Source organism: Schistocerca cancellata, chromosome 7, assembly GCF_023864275.1.
Source record: "Schistocerca cancellata isolate TAMUIC-IGC-003103 chromosome 7, iqSchCanc2.1, whole genome shotgun sequence".
Lineage (NCBI taxonomy): Eukaryota > Metazoa > Arthropoda > Insecta > Orthoptera > Acrididae > Schistocerca > Schistocerca cancellata.
Genome location: NC_064632.1, coordinates 225,175,019 through 225,195,326, shown reverse-complemented (window position 1 = coordinate 225,195,326; position 20,308 = coordinate 225,175,019). Strand labels below are relative to the sequence as shown.

Genomic DNA, 20,308 nt, shown 5'->3' with positions numbered 1-20,308 from the left:
AGTATAATCTTTCAAATGTTTGAGAAGTGTTTTCTTCTGCTTGTGTTACATGTTATCAGATTCCAATTCGAAATAGAATTTGAGATTCATACTGTACACGCGAAGAGTCGTTACGACTTTCTTTCATCTCTGCTGGATATGTGCGAGCGCTGTGGCCAACTGTTGCGCCTTTGTGTGAGGTGTAAATGTTTTGTTTCTCTGTCCGTGTTTCATTCCGTATGCATACGCCTGTACCGCTTTCAGCTGCCACCCTGTCATCGCTAGACTGCCCGTCTTCCCTTCGTGCAGCAGTGTCAACATTGTTCCATGCGTTGCGGTGACGTGGCTGTCAGGTGCTGGGGGCAGCTGAAGTATTTCGTTCTATTCCTGTACGTTGCTAATGGTGGCAGTTTTTCACCATGAACAAGTGGTGATAATGTATTGAGCAGCTGCACTAAATATTGCAAAAACGGTACTTCCACAACTGATATTCATCACTACATAACGAAAAAATAATTGCAGACATAAGTTATGCTGTTCTTAATCGGAATTAAGTATCTGAAAGTGCGAAAGTGTAATGCCGGAAAGTTTGACATAGAGATAAGTTGCATTAGGAGAAAACTGCACGGAAAAACATGAAAACGACAGTTAGGATCATTTCGATTTGCGCGGATCGGACAACAGGTTGACGCACGCTGGTTTCCTTGCAGAAAAATTCTGGCACCCACAGAATACTTGAAAAGGCCAAAATATTCACCATACGTCAGGGAGAAATAACAGTTAATGAAAGACGTTCATTCATGCTACACGTACGGCCCCCTTTCTGTTGTAGGAAATTAGAAATTTAAAATTTAGTGTAACATAGTATAATACATGATCAAACATAACGCGCTTTCGCAATATTTTTTTAGTGCACTTGGTAATGGAAAAAAAGCCGGGATGGATCCAAAAAGTGCGGCAGAGCAGTAAGCATCCTGAAAGAAGAGCGTGGGAAAATAAAGATTTTCACAGAGCTTCTCTCGTTTGATAATGCCTGCATCGTACGATTAAAGTCTCATCTGTTTTCGATTACGGGAAATGGATAAATACTAATGTTCTTACTACGCAGGAGCAAGATTTTGTGAAGTGTCAACAGTGTTCTTTGGCCGTATGAGCGAGCTGCGTCGATTTACTTGGGTTAAGCATCCTACCATCTCAGTTCATAGTTTAATTGAAAGCAGTTAGTCGCGCGTGCGTCCCCATACGTCTGATGCTGCCGCCTCATCGCGTACCGGGCGGCGCCTTCCCAGTAGTTGTTCGTGCGATGGCCATGTTATGCCTTTGCACGTATCCTGATTATCCTCCAGGCACTTACGTGCTACATTATGTGGCGTGCGTATTGAGTTCCCAAGGCAAGCAATTTTTTCCTTCTGTTACTCTTTCATCCGCACACTGTGTGTGCATATTGATGCTGATTTCGAAACAACTTCTAATGCGCGCATGCGCGCGCAATCAAATTTGTTTATGATATTCCGTAACTAATTCTATTAGCAGCCTCAGCATATTTGTTCATGGACGCGTGATACTGTTACGTGTGTGAGTTTCGTTGTATGTTTTGGACACCGTGGGTTTTACGGACTATCGTTTATTTACCGAATATCTACGAAGGGAGACTTTCATTAAACTGGAGCAATGGTTCTGCTTCGCAACAAAGTTAACAGTACGTAAACAAATGTGTAAATCTATCAGCCACAATTCACTAACGCACAAGATATTCACTAAAAAAACCACTAACCGCACTGGAGAAGTACTGGATTCTAATCAGGCGAAGGAACAAGCAACAACTAATTTCTATACAGCACGACGTATCATTTACAAGTACTGATCGACAGTAGAGTTTGGAATACTGGCTGCGAACAGCCAGCGTGAGATTAATAGATTTTTCGTCAGCTTTTGACTCAGTTTCGAATAAATATCTACTAACAGCCTTTGGAAAACAAGGCATTTATTCTACCTATTCGAGAATAATTACATCTAGACTTGATTGTAATAATTCAAAGTCTGAACTGAAAGAGGGGAGAGACATGGAGATTCCATATCGTCCAAAGAATCATGAGCTCCGGTAGAAATGGTTTTTAGATTTGTAAACTGGGAAAAAGGTATATATGTCATTGCAGCATACCTGAACACCCTTAATTTTGGTGATAACTTTGCACTGCTTGCTTCTGTTGCAGATAAACTTGAGCAAGTAATGGGAGAAGTAGCAAATAATATCTGATGGTAGACTTGAAAATCAATTACTGTAAGACCAAACTTGTATTTCTTATCTGTACATCAAAAAGAGAGTAGTACAGACAAACAAGGAAATCATAAAATCAGCTGAACAGTGTTTTGTATTTAGAAGAGCTCAAGATACATCAATGAACATAAAAAACATATTTGAAAAGGTGTGGAATGATTTTTGTGAAACTGATGGTCTTTCCAGAATTTCAATCCTTCGATGTGTCTGAAACAGAAGGCCTAAAACCAGTGTGTAATGTCAGTTTTGCCACAAGTCAGTGAGACATAGAAGTGGGGGTGGGGAGTGAAAAGGGGTTGGTAACATCTGACATCTAGGCCACACTGCACGATTGGTGTGGTGTGTTGTACAGGTAGTATTGGAATGCATTGCAGGAGATTTACGTGTGATAGGCGCGGCTAGCAGAAAGAGGGGGGGGGGATGAGATGGACGGAGGAGGAGGAGGAGGAGGAGGAGGAGGAGGAGGAGGAGGAACAGATGTAGATGTGTCCAACATCTGCGCCGTACTCGTATGTAGGCGAAGCCTTGGATAAAAGGCTAGTTAGGTGATAATGTGCAGGAGTAACATATATTCGCTTAGCTGCAGACAGTAACAAATCGAAGAGGCGGAAATGGCTGCTGTTGCTACTGCTAGGGATGATTGTCATCTTTCCACAGGTATTGCACCGAGCCTCTTGGATAATCTGTTATATAATTTGATATTTGGCATTACTCCAATTTACACCGTCTTTAATGTATTGTTTAGGCCAATCCTGTTGTAGAGGTGCATATGTTTTGATTCGTTCATACTTATTTTGCAACGACGTCATAGTTTAAACACTACTATGTCATGCTGTTACCCATTGATAGTGCCACTGAAGTTTAGGAATGCTGGTCCTGCACAATCCGTAAGCGACAGTCCGTCGTTTGGAAGGGTGTCACAGTTTCGGCGCACTTCTCTCTGTACTGTAGCAAGCTTCACTTTGACTACCATGCTGCTTGTATCGCGTAGCGTTTGCAGAACATTGACGTCACGAGCTACACGTTACTGCTCCGCTCTCCAGCCAGTTGTTGTCAATCTGAAACCATATCTGTGTGTGTCTGTGAGGGGGGGGGGGGCGCTGAATGATAATAATGAGGAGGTAGTCACAGTGGTATATAAATAACTGACAAATGTGACTGGTATCACAAAACGCAAATAAATAATTAATAATGCTTTTGTCTAAGTTTAAAATCCTCTACCATATGCGTGTGACCCTAAAGATTTAAGACAGCCTTTTTATGTAGAATCTTGAGCGCTGTTGCAGTGCTCGTGTGTGTCATTAGTACGCCACCACCTGCACAAGAAAATCGCACGGTCTCTACCTCAACTCGCTAGCTGCTAGAAGCACACTGCATGTACAAAGCACGTCCGCCTTCGTAGCTGAGTAGTCAACGTGTTTACTTGTCATGCGCAGGATCCAGGTTCGATTCACGGCACTGCAAGGACCTTTCCCTCCGTGGGAGGGGTCCACTGAGTCTCGTGATGGCAATTTAGGAGCTGCTTGAATTGGAAGTAGCGTCTCCAAGGTCTGGAAAACCGACAACGGCCGGGGGCGAAGGGTCGGTGACCTGACCCCACGCTCCTTCATACCGCATCTCGATGACGCCGTATGGCAGAGGGTGACAGTCACACGGCGGCTGGTCGACGTCGACACAGCACAGTCCTCTCTGGGCCTGACAGCGGAAGCGGTTTTTTCTTCTTCTTCTTTTTTTTTAATTATTTTCCATATATTTGCCGTAAGCGAAATTTAAGAGCTGAACTACCAGTAGTATGAGCTCAATCTGAAGATGGAGTTGTAGGTGCAGGATATTGGCGTTCATTATTAATGGTGAATCGCTTGCGAAACAGGAAGTTGGAGACGAAATAATATTAGTGGTTTGTGTTTATTGGCCGCGTTTATTCTCGCGGAAGGCATAACCTTAATGATTTTATGTCATTTTTAAGCTGCTCCGTTCTTCGCAATAGACGAATATTTTCTAGAAATCAAAATTTGATCTGATTCGTTCCGTGTTTCGTAGGGACCACAGTGAAGTGTCTAGGGGCGTAAGAATGACGGTGTAGGCCCGGGGAAAGTGGTAGCGTACTGCGTGACGTCGTTGGCGACAGTGCACTTGGCCGAGGTCGTCGAGCACGTGTGTGGTACGTGCAGCATGCGCTTGCGTGCAGGTCGACACTCACATGAAGGCCGTGTGTCGGGAGCTCAGCTTGTGCTGCCGTGCGTGAATAGCGGAAGAGCCGTGTAGGGTGGCTCCAGCGACGGAGAACTTGGCGCAGGAACGCTGGAAGCAGTTTCAGCTCGCCACAGCCTCGACTAGACTCTCAGAAATTCTGAAAGCAACAGGAATAAAATAAGAGGAGCGAAAGCTTATTTAAAATTTGTGCAAATACCAGACAGCAGTTAAGTCGAAGGATATGAAAAAGAAGCAGTAGTCGAGAAGGGACTGAGACATGCTCATAGCCTGTCCCTAATGTTGTTCAATCTGTACATTAGGAAAGCTGTGAAGAAAGCCAAGCAGAAATTTTGAAACGGAATTAAAATTCATAGGGAAGAATTAAAAAATTTTGCGGTTTACCAATGACATTGTAATTTTGTCAGACACGGTTCAGGACTTGGATGGACACGGAATTAACTGCGTCTTGAAAAGAGATTGTGTGAGACCAATATAAAGTAAAACATAATAAAGAATTTGAATAGGCAATCAGACACTTTTTGTGTAAATCGTATGTCGCTTAGTAATTCTCTACTCCTGATCCTCCTCAGACTCCGTTCTCCCACGTTTACTTTTTAATACAGTAGCAGTTCCTGGGCAATCACTAAATGCTAAGAGACGCCTGTTGTAACACAGGCGTGGTACAGAAAAGTTACCCGGTCGAAAATTCTTCTGCAGTTATTCTCGTCAAAAGTTTGAGAGTACAGGGCGCATGTGTCACTGTTCATTCCCTGGCCGAAGCCAAGACTTAATTGTTAGAGATTTTGCTTGTTGGCGAGCTCAGTTGTTTTCAGTCAAATTACCGCCGTCTGTGATTGAGGCACAGGAAAGTAAAAGGATCCGAATCTTAAATTTCTGCTGTGGATGGAAAGATTAAATTAGCGGTTCTGTGGACTTTGGGTGCACAAATATGTTCGTATGTTGTGCCTGTACGGATAATGATGAGCGCGGCGGTGCGTAATGTGTTGTTCGATCCAGATACTTTAAAACACTGTTACTACATTAGCACAAGTGGAACCTGTGTGGGCCTGACGCAGCACATCAGAATAGGGAGTAGTTGTGTGTCAACGTGCCCGCGTGCGTCTGCGCCTGGTATCTCTGGCGCTGGACCTCTGGCTTGGCCCCGTCTCGGACAAAGTGCGGCGATAACGGCCGCCGGCATGTAGCCGCACCACGCTGGTCTGGTGCTCTCCTTGCAAGTGGCTGTCTCCGCTTCAGAAAAGTGACAGGAAGCGATACTCTCAGACAACAACGAGGTTATTCGCACTCATCTTCGATGGGCGAAGATTCTTGCTACTACAGACATCCACCAGGAGCCTTTAATTTTCCTCGAGCTTGACGTTTTGGCATTGCCTTTCATGTCCAACTTTTATTCATCAAATTGAGATAACCACAGGCGCTGTGAAGTCCGCCTCAGCTTCGCGTCTTTTGTTAGTCCTCAACCAGTTCGTTCGAAAGTCCGCTTTCAAGCGGTTTTACAGTCAAGGTGCAAGATCATACACTTGTAAGAAACTGTTTCCGCAAACGTTCGGTAAGCATATTACGGCACTAAAGCTCTACAACATATATTAACTACTACATCTTAAGTTTCCCTGTAGGCGTTATCTGTCTTTCCCTTAGTTATACATGTTTCTATAAACATAACAAAGAAATGTAGTGACTGGAGAAGTAATCTGTACTCTCACGTGGCGAATATCAATGGAAGATTACCAAATACACGGCTGGAACACAAAGTTGAAGAAGTAATGGACACGAGCAGTTTGGATGCAGGAAAGGAACGGAACCAGAGACGCCATCGGCATGATGAGAATGTCGGGAAGAGTTTTTCCTGTTAACGAAGTAGTTTGCGCTTGCTTTATAGGCTGACAGAACGCCTTCGACAGAACCAACTGTTCAAAATTGATGAAATTCTTAAGGAGATGGGAATCAACTGGAGAGACGTAAATACACGGAACAAGAATCCCCATGGCATTCAAAAAGAAGAGGACTCTGCTGATAAGCAAGTTGGGCTTGGTAAGGAAGAAACTGGTGAAATGCTACGTCTGAAACATAGCACTGTATGGAGCATTGGTATAAGCCACGAGAAAAATGGAGAAACATTACGTGGAAAGTATTGAAATGTGGCGCTGGAGAGAAATAAAGATGAAGTGTACAGATCTGTTGACAAACTACTATGTACTGAGAAGAGTAGGAGCGAAGAAGACTATTCTGAATATAATTCAGAGGAAGGCCAGCTTTGTCGGACACATACTTTGAGAGGAGGGGCTCAACATGTCATCGAAGGGAGGCTACAAAGGCACTACGGGCGAGGAAGAAGAAGAAGAAATCAGGATGGCATGAAAGATGGAAGAAGAATACGACAGACCGAAGGAAGAAGATGGCGGCAGAAATTCTTTGTTCGAAGACACGGACCTGCTACTAGGCAGAAAGCTACATAATAATAATAATAATAATAATAATAATAATAATAGACATATTTGTCTTGGAGCCATTCCTGCTTTACCATTTTGCACATCTCGTCAGTCACATTTTTTAAATTTTTTACAACTATATTGTCTTTCGTCTGCTTCGTTCGCTGCATTTTTATATTTTCTCTTTTCATCAATTAAATTCAATATTTTCAGTGATATCCAAGGATTTCTGCTAGGCCATATCTTTTCATCTTTTTGATCCTCTGCTACCTTCCGTATTTCAACTCTGAGCTTTCCATTAGGCTTCTACAATGTACCTCTCTGATGTTTCATTCAGTCGCTGCTGCACCCTTCGCAACTCAGTAACATCTGGTTCTTTCAATTTATCCAGGTCCCGTCTCATTAGCTTCATACCTTTTTTAAAAGTCTTCAGTTTTAATCTGCAGTTAATAACTAATACATTATGATCAGAGTCCATATCCTCCGTTGGAAATGCCTTACAGTTTAAAATCCGTTTCCGAAATCTCTGTCTTGACATTGCATAATCAATATAAACCTTTCCAACGTCTCCAGGTCTCCTCCATGATTCTTAAAGCAAGTGTTATCGATGATTAGCTTATTCCCTGTGCAATATTCAACCAGGATCTTGCTCTTTAATTCTTTCCCTCCAGTCCGTATTCATCTACTATTTTTCCTCATCTTGCTTTTCGTATTATTGAATTTCACTCCTCCGTTACAATAAAATTATCGTCTCCCTTAACTTCTGAATGATTTTCGTTACCTCATCAAACATTCTTTCAATCTCGTCATTTTGCGAAGCTTGGTACGTAAACTTTTACTGTTGTGGTGACTGTCTTGTCTATGATAATGCGTTAACTATGCTATTCGTTATAGCTTAGCCGCATCCTATTTTCTTATTTATTATTAGACGTACTCGTGCATTGCCACTAATTGATTTTGTATTTGCAACCCAGTAACGCATGACTAGATGTCCCGTACATTCTGCGGCCGAACTTCACTAATCCCTATTATATGTAACTTTAACCTATCCATTTCTCTTTAAGTTTCTAACTCATCTACCCGATTAAGCGATGTAACATTCCATGGGCCGATCCGCAGAACGCCAGTTTTGTTTTTCCTGAGTAGTCCTCGCCCGGAGTTCCGAATGGGGAACTATTTTACCTCTGTAATATTTTACCCAAGAGTATGCCGTCATCATTTAACTATAGGGCTGCATGCCCTCTGCGGAAGCAAAGGCTGTAGTTTCCTGCTGCTTCCAGACGTTGGGTGCAGTACGAGCACAGGAAGGTCGTGTTGGTTGATGTTACAAAGCCAGCTCAGCCAGTCATCGCGACTAATGCCTCTGCAAGTATTGAGAAGCCTGCTGCTCCTTTTCAGGAACCACGCGCTAACCCTGGTCTCTAAACAGCGTCCCTCCGCCGTGATTGCTCGGCTGTGTGTATCGTCGAGGCATGCAGGTCACCCCATCTCGCCATTGTATTTGGTGCATGGGATAGTATTTAATTCTAGTCAACATGAAACGAACATTAAAGTGCAATAGTTACATTTTCACGGAAGAGATGCACGTGGTTTATGAAGTAACTTGCTTCGTAGTTTCTTAATGCAATTGCCGATGGATTAGCAGAAATTTTGACGTTTTGAGCTCCTTATGATGTTGCAGTATGATCATCAGTTTCATGATTTTCTTGCAAGTATATTTATATGTATTCTACACCTTCTTGTTCGTGCACGTAATTGTGGAGAAAACAAATGGTTTTGATGATATCATTCACTCTGTCGGGATTCCTGTAGTGTACTGGGCCGTTTAAAACTTGCAACTTTTCTGAAGCCATTCCAAACTCTTTCACATTATCGAGACATTTTTAGAGAATGGTCTCATTAAGGAGCGTGGCAAGGAGTACGCTTCAACTGCTCCAAAATAAAAGGAAAAGAGTTATGACATTCATATTACGTTAATCACGATGAGGATGGAATATCAAGGCCTGCATGTGTTTTCCGTGTCTGACTGCTGAAGTGCGAAATATTCCTCTGTCACTGTTCCTTCCAACATAACCTACCGCGATTAAAGTAAATGATCCATCAGCATTGCAGCATTCCATTAGCACAACAGTTTTACACGATCTGTCATTGAAGTACAGGGTGGCTATAATTAAACTTCGGTGCTTGGTAGGGCCCCCGTGAAAAACGAGTGATTGTACGACAATGAAACTTTGTGGAAACATTTGTGAGGAGGAGAAACAACCACTGAAAAAAACACATTTGAATTTCCGCATGAGAGGGTTCAAACCTGGTGATCTTGGTAGATATGCAGTTTGGAGCCATGGGCAGATGATTCGGTTTGCTCCAAATGCTTTACGGAGTGACCGAATGATCTCACGAGCAGTGTGTGATGGAGCTCCATCGCCCATCAAAACGGCTGAGTCCAAAGCACTTACCTCACGTAGAACAGGGACCACATGTTGGCGAAGCAGACTATCGTAACGTGTGCAGTCCACGCAGCATGTTCTTCGTCCTTGGGGACCAAGTTCCTCGAAGATAAGAGGACCAGTCATGAACTGTGCTGTGAAGCGACCCTTGGCCGTGACCCGTTCACTATACAGAGGAATTTCTCGAACGTCCGTTTGCAGTGACGGCCTCCAAATGCGACAGTTGTGAGAGTTCACTGTTCCAGTGTGCCCCATTACTTCAACAATTTTCGGAGGCCACGTGTCGTCAACTTAACCCTTGCAAGAACCGTAAGAGCGAAGTCTAATGTCTGGACAAAAGTTGGTGAACACTTGGAAGTTTGTACTGATACCTTTCCACAATTCTTCGCAGTGCTTTTCGAACGGTGGAACATGAATATTCAGCTGTTGTGACATAGGTCGTGCACTGTTTGGTGATCCGAATGCCGCCGGCCTCTCCCAGGAGCAAACCGAATCATTGGACGATCGTTCCATTGTGCAACCGCCAAGATCATCATATACGAACCCTCTCATGTGGCAATAAACATTTTTCTTTCAACAATTTATTATTTCTCCTCCGCATTTCCTTATAGATGCTTCCACAAACTTGCATTGCCCTACGATAACGCGTTTCTCATGGGGTCGCACTCGCGTAACGAAAGTTTAATTGTAACCAACCAGTATGTTGAACGACCTTTCGCCAGTTTTTCTATTCCGATATGCTCACCATCCAGTGCACAACACATTTTGGAAGATTCAGTGAATGACAAAAAAAGTACCATGATGAAAGACGCTCGGCAGTCTGTATCGAGTCCTCTCTTTTAGGGATGAGCATATATATTCCTTGAGTAGTACATACCAAAGTATTTTTTGTGTTCTCTCCTTGCGCAGTGTGCAGTGAAAAGAATGAGCAACCATGTACCTGTAAACAAAAACCATGTTAAGAGTAGTCTGTTAATTTATTTCCTGATTTTCTACATTATATGCCTTTTTTAGATGTTAAGAGAGAGGTCTTAATTTTGTGAATCCAAAGAGAACTGGAAGGATTTGCGAACTGTCTTTCTTCGAAACACGAAGCCTGCTCCAAGTTGCAGTAGGGCGAAGCAAAGAAGCCGTATTATCAGATGGAAGCAGCGTGGTTTGCGTTACTATGTGTTAAATCGCTACCTTCTGCTGCCACTGGAAATTTGCGAGAAATCTCCCATATTCAAAGAAACGTATTTGACAGTGTAAGAACTGAAGAAGTCTCTTCTAAGCATCTCACATGTTCACCACCAGCATCCCCGTCAACGTCTCCACCCCGCAGGAAATACCCTCAATCTTTACGAAGAGTGCGGCTAATGAGATGAACGAAGCCAGTTGATCTAAATAATTCCAAAATTCGCAATTCCAAGATTTCCTGGCGACACCAGATTCTCGTCCACGACCAAAAACAGTGCTAAACGACGTTATAAAACTGATGAATTGACAACTGCTTCATGGAGTTTATTGAAATTAACAGGACCAAAATTGACGCCACCTCACAATCTTAAGTAAAACAACCAGAAAAGGGAAGTAGTTGTTGCACACTCTTTGGAATGGAATCCCCAGTCAATTAGTGTCCGATTTGAATCTGGCGAAGATGCTGAGAACAGTCTCCAAGGGAAGAGTGCTGCAGGTTAGTATTGTGAGATAGTTCGGCAAGCAGTTGCCCAGAAATCGAAGGACAAGAGCACTAATTACTCAGACCTTGAAAGTTAGTTCCAAAAATGATTTACAGGGAACAATAATCACTATTTACTTTCCCTGTCGTGTTATTCACTAATCTGCCAATTCCAGAATCTGCTTATTGTGATGTTCATTATTGACATAATTTTCTATATTTATTTGCTGTGTTTATAAAACAAACCAGCTCTTTATTACCTCACACGTCACTGTAGCAATTTTAACGCATTCTGTGAAAAGCAAGGAATTTCGTATACGTGTGTTGCAGCTCCTTGGCTGCTACAGTCTGCAGTTCGTTTCTCTCGATGTAGGGATGACTCCAAAATTTTCTTCATTTCCTCATTCGTGTGTAAGAGTGACCGAGCACTACATTTCTTTCTGAGCTTTAATCTGTACTCTACATGCCAAGTGTACTCAAAAGATGCTCGGGTGCGACAAACAGTACTTCCCTCTCCTCCACGCTGGCACACGGCAACTGCAGCTGCTCATGTCAGACTTAGGCAGTGAGAGGAAGTGCGTTGCCAGACACTTAGCAACCAGTTGGCGATTTAGATCGCGTGCTCCTTGCATTCCTTTTCAGTCGCTCTGTGTCGGAACGCCCTAACAGGCAGAAGAAATTCTAGGATCTGCCAGTTATTGAATCCCTAGGTCTTCAGGTTTGTTGTTTCCATACGCGCGGAGGTACCAAGACAGACTATCATGCTGTATCATAAAATTTTGCGAGGCGCATTGTAATATCTCACATAGTCCCTTGTCGGTGGGATTCTATTGGTTACTATGTTATCACCGTTTTTTGGTTTCTCCGACGAAAAATAATAAAATAGGACTTCTTTTACCGTAGTTGGTCGAAGTTAGTAGTAGTTACGGAGAATATTTTCCAAGCAATAATGATAAATGTAAAACTAACAAAGAAAACCTATGAGTTCAGGAGCGACGTTGCGTCTAAATTACTATCAATCCAAACCTTTTTGATATTTACAAGTAAGCGGCTCCACCCGCCTACTGCTGATGATATATAACATATTTAAGAGGTATTCGAGCAACATTCCTAAAGGAAGATGTTACAGCAGTCAGCACACAGTTATTCTGTCAAACAGGGTAAGCACTGCAGAGAAACCTTTTGGGAAGTGGTGCGGCATTCGGGCACTCCTATCAATTCCGTTATCGGCTCGAATAACACAGTTATCGCGCCTGACTGACAGTGTTCGCGTATAGTCCACTCCAGTAATAGCGGCGCGACAATTATCCCCTCGCATGACCGCTGCGAAAGTCGATACTTCGTGGGTTCAGCAGCCGAGTAGAGTATGGTACGAGTATATGCTGCCTCTTGTCGTTGTGGTGTGAGAATGGCACCGGTAAGAAGTGAATCAGGAAGTAAAAGGAAATCCAAGATCTGTTAGAATTGGCTTCTGAAAATGTAAAGGCACCATGAAGGCAGTTGCGATTGGTTAATTGACGCTAGACTTAAGAAAAATCAAGAACCGTTCATAAGATTTGTCGATCTTTAAGAAATTTAAACAACGTAAAGTGGCTCAAGATGTTTGAAATCCTCAAAATAAATGTATGCACTGCACGGAAGAGGAGTAATTACAATATGTATAAGAATTCAGAAGGAACAATAACAATGAAAAATCATAAGATAAAATGGGTGCAATCTTTCTCCGCTACTATTCAGCCTCTGTATGAAGAAATTAAACGGTTCCGGAGTGAAATCAGAAGTTTTGGGTTGAAAGGATATCATCAGTGATAAGTTCGCTGATGACACTGCTATTGTATATGGAAGGGAGCAGGAATTGCAGGACACGTTGAATTTAATGCGCAGAATACGGAATATGCTCTGGGGGTAAAACAAACAAAAACTAAAGTACTGCGGAATAGCATAAATGAGATCAATGATTAAGAAAGAAAATGAGGACCAGGCAGTTAACGGAGCTGAAGACGAAGATAAACCGCGCATAATGGACAAGGCTAGGACATAAGAAGCAGACTAATACACAAAGGGCCAATCATCACTAAAAGTAGTTTACTAATATCGAACATAGGCCTTAATCTGAGGGAGACGTTTCCTAGAAAGTGCGTCTTGAGCACAGCATTGTAAGGAAATTAATCCGGGGCTGTGGGAGTATCGGAAAACAGGAGAATGGAATTTCTTGAATTGTGTAGGGTGTTAGAAATGAAATGGACCATAAGAACTGATTCACCTCAGAATCGGCGAGGAAAGAAATGTCTAGAAAACATAGACGAGATGAAGAGACAGAAGTTTTGAAACATTAGAGAATATTGCTAAAGGGGACCTTAGAGATTGCAGTATTCTCATCATATAGTGGAGGCTGTTGGCAGTAAGTGGTACTGTGAGAGGAAGGAGTTGGCACAGCAGAGGAAATCGTGTCGGATCACAATTATGTCCCATTTTTGTCTAATCCAAGCTTGTGTTCTTCCCCCAATGATCAAACCACCAGCGGGATGCAAAACTGTAATCTTCGTTGCCCTGTTACTCCTTTCGAGCTGTCTAGTAATATTTTCCATGTTTTGAATATTACTGTAAATTGAGATCTTAAAGTACACAATGCAAACGATTGTGCTCGTGTTAAGAAATAAAACTCAGCGTTTCAGCGTCAACATTACACTGTTCAAACGAATTAGGGGAACACGTGTATCAGTGTCCGGTATGTTAAATGTTTTGACACAAGCGGTACCTATGGTCTTGTTTCATTTGTTTCATGGCTTGAGATCTTTGCTGTCGGATTAGGCATTCTGTAGTGTGGGCATCCATAGCTGTTGAATTGTACCACGGTGATGATCCCTGAATTGTGCCTAACTTTAAATTGGAGGGCCGACCTCTAGACAGTTAACATTTTTGTCACAATTGGACAAAGAATATTGGGTCGTCTACTTGTCTTTATGAAATGAATATGTATCTCTGAAGATGTGGCTCTAACGCCACGAAACTAGTCGGACCATAAAAAAAGATTTGTCATGCAACTGAAGCGGTCATCTTCATCATGGGACAGTTAAAATCGTTTGCCATTTATTGGCTGTGTTACTGCAGTACAGTGTCGGGTGGTTCCTCATAGTGAGTACCATTGTTAAAGTTTTCTGGTGAGATAAACAGATGACAGTTGTGGACGTTGTACTGATCCCGTCACATGCAGTGCGACATCTTAATGCAGTGTGAGTTGCGAGGACGGTCTGTTTGATCCAAAAAGGATGGACTTTCGGTCGTGTTGCTGCAGATGCTAATGCCTCTGTATGTGTCATGCATAGGTTGTGGATACGCTACAGTGAGACAGGTCAGTCCACAAGGAAAGTTGGACAAGGTCGCCGACGCATGACAGCCCTCATGTGAAGACCGATACCTGGCTATCTCTGCGTTGCGGCGTCGTACGGATTCCGCCAGAGCACCGCAGAACGATCTACTCGGAGATGAGTCCGGATATCCTCTGACACAATGTGATGGCGTCTTCGAGTGCGGAGATCCGTGATGAGCAGTACTTGCCAAATGTTGTCCAGGAGACCAAAAGATTTCCAAGGTTGTGTGATGTAGGGAGGCTTCAGTATTGACATACAGATCTTGTTGTCTGTGGTTGTCTTACGGCCATGCAGTGCATCGGACGGACATACGGTGGCCCTGGATTGCTTCTAATGCCTGGCCCCATGTGGCGGTGGTCAGCAGAGACGTCTTGCGAAGCCTGGACATCAAAGTAATGGAAGGGCCGACGGTTGAGTCCGGATCTAAACCCCAAGGTGCATTGCACATGTGGGACATGCTGGACATACGTGTTCGTGATTGTCCTGTTCCACCTCTCTCTCTCTCTCTCTCTCTCTCTCTCTCTCTCTCTCTCTCTCTCTCTCTATCTCTGAGAACTCTTATGGGCTTTCATTGAGGTATGGGAATGGATCCCACAAGCTGACCTTCGTAGACTTAAACGGAGCGTACCACGTAGGTGTCATGCAGTGATAAACGCTGCCGGCGGGCATATGCGTTATTGAAACTCTCAAAGCCCAGATTGACGAGGTTGAATGATTTTTTCTAATTTCAGTTCTTATTATGTAAGCGATCGAGGAAATAATTACGTTTTGTTGTGTACTTAATTTGTGAAAGGTAAAGGTAAACTTTGGTAACATACGCAGTACTCAGGTATAGCTCTTTGGAGTATGGCAGACGTCCAAACTCTCCTAATTCTTTTGAACCATGTATTTTGACCAACCCCCTTCCTTGTTAATAAAGGAAAAATATATGCCGTGTCTAATTGTTATCTTTATGACTATTAACAGCCGGATTATTTCATGGAGTTTTTTGGCCGATATGAGATACACATTTCAGTGTCATGAGATACACATTTCAGTGTCTCATATCTGTATTTTTTAAAAATATGTTTACAAATACTTATTTTTGACAGCCACGAAAACACTCATTTATTTCCTTCATCGTGGCTGATAAATGAGTACATATTTCAAATCCTGTCGTAATAGAGATATTTCCGATGCCACGTTTTCTTATTACGGATGAATGTGTGTGTGTGTGTGTGTGTGTGTGTGTGTGTGTGTGTGTGTGTGTCGCATAAATGGTTTGTGTAAATGAGAGAGACCCTGACATGGACAGCGGGTGAGTAAGGCGGCATTGTTGTTCACGAGGACTTGCTGTAAGCAGAGTGCTAGTGAGTACTTTAATCGCTGATGCCGCGCCACACCTGTGGCGCCAGGCCGCCCATATCGTTATCTGTGAGCGCGTCTACCACGCTGCACAGGCTCTTAATAACCTCGTTCCTTGTTTCTGTTTTGCTGCCCGCCAGTGCGCCGTGGACTGATGCTCTGTCGGTAAGTAATGATTCTCCCGTATCTATTTACCGCTTATTTCTTGTCTCCCTCCCTTGCAACTGAATCACTGTTTCTATTCTGCCAAGTGAGAAGAAAGTCTTGCCTCCAGATAAACGTGACTACCGCACGTACGTATATGGCAGGAAAGCTGTAATGTTTCTTTTCACCGCAGAACTAGTTATTGAAATGGTCGACTGTTGAAAATGGTCGACTGATTTTCGTTTCCATCCTTTTCATTTTGTATGTTACAGTTAGTAATAATAGTAGTAGCAATAGTATTAGTGGTATTGACATGGCACAACGTAGACGATGAAGTACCCCATTTAATTACTTCGAATTATATATATATATATATATATATATATATATTACAAGGCTGTTCGGATAGTAAAGTCTGATCGGACGCGAAATGGGGACCACAGTAAAGCTTTGCACAGATGTGTTGGGCATTGTCTCTAACATGCCTGTCGATCACATCACGTCGCTCTTTTCAGTTCTGAGTGCACACTGAGCATGTAAAGATGCCTCGAAAATAGTCAGCCGCCAAGTATTGGGGCCTTGTAAGAGATTTCGCCCGATATCATGCAACCCACATAACTGTCATGCGTTTCCTTCTTCATGACAATTATTCTCGGCCGCTCTTTGCATGGGCAATGAAGAGACGCTTGCAGCGTTTTTGATGAACAGTCTTTGATCACCCACAGTACAGCCCGTAACTCGCTCCCCTGAGTTTCTTCTCTGCTCAGTAAACGGCTGGCTATGAAGACAGCATTGTGGCGCAGGCCACTAGCTGCAGACTGGCGAACGAAGAGAACTGGGGGCAAGCACAGGCGGGTGCCTTTTATAACGAGGGTATTGGAAAGTTGGTACGACTCTGCGATAAATGTCCAAGTCGGAACGACGACTATGTAGACAAGTAGGTGCAAATAAAATATTTTTTATTTTGACAAATGTTTCCATTTCGCGACCGACCGGACATTTTCTGAATAGCCCTCTTAAATTATATTTATGTGAACATCGGACTTATGGGATTATATCTTAAAATGAGGTTATATGTTGTAAATAAATGAAAGTAAAACAAAGCTAATAGGTGTGATTTAGATGAAGTCAAACGATGCTTAGGAATTACATTACGAAGTGACACGCTGGCAGGAGTAGAAGAGTTTCGCTCTCTAACTTGCTAAATATCAGGAAGAGGCAAAAGTAAAGACAATATCGGTCAGAAGATAACGCATGCTTTTTTTTCCTCCTTCTTTAAGCTGGTAATGTAATTACCTAGAATTTAGTGCAAATCCACAATTCTTCTTGTACAGACCATTCCAGTACCGTAACAGTGTCGTACATGGTTGCATCATATAGGTATAGAAAAAGCTAGACATTGACGAACTTATAAGAGAGTGTTCTGTGATTGAATTCCTTACTGCAGAAAGTGAAAAGCCCAGTCGTATTTCAGACTGGCCGAAGGTGTTTGGAGATCCTCTGGTGGACAACACCACCGTAGGCAAACTGATACGTGGTCGATGCAGCGCGGGGCGGCCCGCCAGCGACTGCAGTGATTTCATACAACGTCCATTGTGCCGACCAAATCACCCGCGATGGCAGCCAGATAAAAATAGATGAATGGTGTGGCCTGTTACCCATCGACAAAGGCAGAGTGAAGACCTCAAAGGTTTTTGCACGCTGTATACCGAAAATGTTGGCCGACCAGAATAAAAATGCAAGGGAAAAAATTGCATTCAGTCTGTTGCATTGCTTCAGTGTGGAGGGGGGAGCAGTTTCTGGGGAAAATTGTGACCGGGGGAAGGCTTGAATCAGTGGCGGAATAAACTGGTTATATGCTGGTGTTTCAAGGTGGAACAAAATCTGAGGATAATGATGATACCGTGTATTGAAAAGTGATGAACTAATCGTGAATGTTACTGCTTTATATGTACTGTATATGATATTTATTTTCTTGTAAAATTTATATGAAAAAATGAGGCATCTGACCCTCGTAAAATACGGACACCAACAGCAAGAAAGTTGCTCCTAAAAAAAAAAAGGAAATATACTCTTACCCAATTTAAAATTTTGGAATATGGTGCTGAAGCAACAAACGAACAGGTAAACAACCGAATTTGTGACAAAAGCCAAATAGCAGAAAGTTGGTAAAAGATCACATCCTACAGCATCAAGGACTATTTGTATGTATATACGTATGTATTAAACCGTCGGACCTAGAAACAACGGAGGGGCTTCGTCCCGCCGTGGCCCTCAGTGGTTCCCAGCCCCACAACAGGCCACAGCTGTCAACCCACCCCATCGCCGACCCACACCGAACCCAGGGTTATTGTGCGGTTTGGCCCCCAGTGGTGAACGTCCGCCCCCCCCCCCCCCCCCCAGGTATGTCTCATACCAGACGGGAATAACCGCAAAGTGTTTACACAGTGGACTAATGATGGTGTATGCGTACATGGAAACGGTGTTTGCGCAGCAATCGCCGACACAATGTAGCTGAGATGGAATAAGGGGAACCAGCCCACATTCGCCGAGGTAGATGGAAAACAGTCTTAAAAACCATCCACAGGCTGACCGGCACACTGGACCTCGACACTAATCCGTCGGCAGGATTCGTGACGGGGACCGGCACGCCTTCCCCTCGGGAAGCAGCGCGCTAGACCGCGCGGCTAGCCGGGCGAGCGAAGGAATATTTGGTTTGTGTCAAGTTGGTTCAAATGGATGTAGCTTCCAGTAGCTTGGCAGACGTGAAAAGCCTTGCACACAAAAGACCAGCATGCAGAGCTGCATCAAATCAGTCGTAAGACTGAAAAGAACAACACGATTTTTTAAGTGTGTACCAAGATCACACTTGTAGATGTGTTTAGTAGAAGCACTTTCTGTGTAAGGTTAAGGATATCTGTGGCATGCGTAAATTTATACAGTATACGGATGCTGTATATTCTATAGACCGGGTGGCCTACGTTTATGTCGGATTTAAAGTACAACAAGAGCTGGTAGCTGTGGAACCCAAATTAAAACCCTACGAAACATTCTACAAAATGGCAGAGTGAATGTTCAGAAAACGTTCAAATTCTACGTACATTCGATAGCGGTATATAATTTTTTAAGCTTTTGGAAATTAACGTTAAAGAACAATCGACATTTAACTTTTAAGGTCTCAAAATAATTGCACGGAAATAGTTCTTAACAAAACCGTCAAAGAACGTAAAGAAGTTGAAAATTTGCTGTAGTAAGTTTTGTAAGCCTGTTTACCTGCCAGCACATCATTTACAGACCTCAAGCAGGGTGTCAGACACTACAGCACCTGCGCTATTTGAAGGATTCAGTAGCATAATATACCGAAACGGCGAGTTTCTAGAACTGCTGCGGTGGAGATACGATAACCAAAACAATATTTTTCTCTTGAATATGCTTTGTTTCATAAGGACAGGAAATAATTTTGTCCTGATTCATATTAAAGCGTGGCATTCACTCACAAAAGATGAATAGAGGAACAATAAACTTCCAGAGTGTTGGCAAGAATTCCACGTGGCTCTCAGTGTAAACAGAATTCGGACGTCTGGAAATCGCATTCAGCAGAGAGGGGCTTGCGTATGGTTTTACATATTACGTTATGTAAATCAGAGGGCAGATGATGTAAATGTGGTAGTTGGTGACAGTTTTTGCAATAATACTATTTGCTGTTGCACCTTAGATTCAATTACCAACTGTAATGATGATTGCGAAAGATTTATAAAATGAAAGAGGAGCGTGCGAGCTAACCTGTGTGTGTGTGTGTGTGTGTGTGTGTGTGTGTGTGTGTGTGTGTGTGTGTGTGTGTTGACTCTGCGGAGCTACTGAGACTGAGCTCAGCTTGCGCGGTTTTCGCTTACGCGCAGCTTGGCTCGCCTAGCGGCGGGGCACGCCGGCAGTCGTGTGATCGCAACGCATTGTCTTTGCAGCTCCAAGAATGAGGAGGTGGACAACAACTGTGTGGTGAGAGCGCGCGGCCTGCCGTGGCAGTCGTCGGACCAGGACATCGCCAAGTTCTTCAGGGGACTCAATGTCGCCAAGTGAGTATTGTGCTTCTGACCTCGTGTTTGCCGGTGCTTAACTACAGTCTAACGACGGAGCCTTTGCACAACAGACTGTTGCAGCTAATTTTTTATCAACATTTGTTGGATTTAGGGCATAGGGATCCACGGTTTTGTGCTTCGTATGGTGAGCACCTGTGATTCGTTCTGCGTAAGCCTTTGGTTTCATTGTACGCGACATAATTCTAATGCCAGACTGTCAACAACACGTGGAACTAATCGAGCTTGGAATCATCTCAATTTTTCTCTGGCAACAACAGAACACTTCTCAGCCTTCTAACTTAAAAGCTGAACAAATTATAGATTTGACAACAAGAGAGTAAACGTCAGTTCTATTCTACCCCTTCC

The 20,308-nt window shown here is 43.2% G+C and overlaps 1 protein-coding gene across 2 annotated transcripts in view; it reads left to right on the top strand.

Moving 5' to 3' along the window:
- The window catches only part of LOC126091895 (RNA-binding protein fusilli-like), a 1,039,987-nt gene that overhangs the window by 993,586 nt on the left and 26,093 nt on the right, over positions 1-20,308 (top strand). For both annotated transcript variants that reach the window (XM_049907191.1, XM_049907192.1), the window contains one exon: positions 19,829-19,939. In XM_049907191.1, coding sequence (XP_049763148.1) covers positions 19,829-19,939 — 111 coding nt within the window. The remainder of the gene's footprint in view (positions 1-19,828; positions 19,940-20,308) is intronic.